Source organism: Laccaria bicolor, genomic scaffold (genome assembly GCF_000143565.1).
Source record: "Laccaria bicolor S238N-H82 LACBIscaffold_16 genomic scaffold, whole genome shotgun sequence".
Classification (NCBI taxonomy): Eukaryota; Fungi; Basidiomycota; class Agaricomycetes; order Agaricales; family Hydnangiaceae; genus Laccaria; species Laccaria bicolor.
The window spans coordinates 140,847-142,969 of NW_001889887.1; the positions used below are offsets into that span (position 1 = coordinate 140,847).

The following is a 2,123-nucleotide window of genomic DNA, read 5'->3' on the forward strand; positions in this document are numbered from 1 at the left end:
ATCCAGTGTTGAAAATATCTCTTCCTCAAGTTGTGAATTGCTTTCAGTAGGTTGCAGTCATTCAGAATTTCCCACTTTGTTACATCTCAGAATCTGAACTTCTCGGTTGACAGCTTGTCATATGTTTGGTTTCTTTATCCTGTCTGAGATAATCTTGATGGTCTTCTTTGTCCAGTCTACTTTGGGGTTAATTCTGTCTAACCATGGTAATCCAAGGATTATGTCTTCTTTTCCTAGGTTGGAAATTAGAAATTGAGTGGAATTTACTTTTCCATCAATTTTTGTCAGGAGTTGGGTATAAAACCTAATGGGTCCATTCTTGTTCAGGCTTTTGTCTATGTTTGAGACTTGGATCTCCTTATCCAATCTCAAGAGCGGGAGTCTGTATTTCTTCGCGAATCGTTCGTCCATAAAAATTCCTTGAGCGCCACTGTCAATAAGCACTTTTGTTTTGACGATTTTCTTTTCATTAATAATTCTTGTGTTAAGGCGCATTGATTTCAAATCGTTGTTAGGTACACCTCGAATTCTAAGAGCTTTAATAGAAAGTCGTTTAGAAGGTCTAGATGTCGTTGCTAGCCTTCTTACTGAAAACCCTTGTTTTCGTCTTCATTGTCTGATTCTTCTTCGGCTGGTTCATTTGGATCCTTATCCAAAGATTCTATAAAAGCAACTTTTGCTTCTTCTAATTCTTCGTCATTGAGTCCTGCCATGATGGCACAGACTCTCTGTGCGGCATTGGCATTCTTGTTCGGTGGTGGCATGATAGCTTTATAGGGAGTGGCAGGTTTTCTAAAATTGGATGTACTTCCTTTTCCAGTGTTAAGGGCAGGATTGGTCACATGGTCGCGAGACACGTGCCCTGTTTGTCCACATCAGAAACATTTCCCTTTCTTCATATATTTGTTTCGTTCTTCGATAGTTAATCTGTCAATATCCATGGCGTCTGGATCTCAAGGTCTGGGAGTATAGGATGATCGAGGGAGTTGGCGAGGCATGCTTCTAGTTGGTTGCCATCCCATAACTTTCGTCTTCCATGCTTGATTCTTATAATACGACTTGTCGAATTTCCTAGCATCTTCCGTGATGGCTTTAAGTGTCTCAGGTGGTTCTTTCTGTGTTTCAATCTTTTCCTGTAACAAGGGATTCAAGTGTTTGAGGAAAAGCTGAGAGAGAACCGGGTTCTCCATGTCTCCTGTTAAAACATATCCTGCTCGATTGGTGAGTGCGGTAAAGTCGAGGATGTACTGCTTGAGCTGTCTGGGTTTATGTTTAAGGATTGAGAGGTCTACTCTCACTTTGTCTTTTGTCTTTCTGATGTCAAATGTTTTGTTCAATAATTTGACAAAGTCTTTCCATGTGGACGTCATAACGAATACTCCTTCAGTATTCGTGTGGGTGTCTGTAAAATGTTCTGCCTAGTCGGCAGCTCTGCCTGTGATCATAAAACTGATGGCGAACTGGATCTTTCGCTTGTTGGTGCTGAACAAGTGATTGTTGACCTCCATGTAGGTCTGTATCGTTCTAAGCCAAGTCTTGTACTTGTCTTCATTTCCATCAAAATCTTTAGGTGTGCGGCATCGGTCACCTTTTGCGTTGGCAGCATCGGCCATTTCTTGTCTTGGTTCTGTCAGGTTCTCGGGTTCTACTGGTGTGTCGGTTTGTCTGGGAGTTCCAGGTACTGCTGGTGACTCGGGGTACCGGTTTAACGTGAATGTGTTAAACTGTTCAACTGCTTGAGTTCTTTCGTCGGTAGGTGTGATACCTAAATCTATTGGTGTAAATGCAGGTGTCAGGATGATTGGTCCAAGTAGCGGCTGTACACTTCTGCTGGGTGTTCTGGTGATCGCTGGTGATCATCTGGGTGTGGTTCGTCTGCTGAAGGGTGACATTAATGGTCCTAGCCCTGTTATTCGTCTATATCTCTCTGTGGTTGATACGGGTGTCAATGTTCCTGTTACTGGTGTCTGTGATGCAGGGGGACTGTTACCCTCGTCTGTGCTTTCGTACTTTTCTTCACCGGATGTGAAGGTGTCGGTTCTTGGTTCGGGTTCTGAGTCTGAGCTTTCTGCTGGTGCTCGTAATGTCCAACGGTTCGATTCTCTTTGAGCAGCCATGGTTTC

General features: G+C 43.1%; 1 protein-coding gene across 1 annotated transcript; it reads left to right on the top strand.

Moving 5' to 3' along the window:
• Positions 1–1,188: 1,188 nt before the first annotated feature.
• LACBIDRAFT_328261 (uncharacterized protein) lies at positions 1,189–2,109 on the top strand (the record flags this gene model as incomplete). Its single annotated transcript, XM_001882244.1, has 3 exons — positions 1,189–1,221; positions 1,513–1,651; positions 1,757–2,109. 3 exons carry the CDS (start codon positions 1,189–1,191, stop codon positions 2,107–2,109), a joined length of 525 nt encoding a protein of 174 aa, XP_001882279.1.
• Positions 2,110–2,123: the final 14 nt, after the last annotated feature.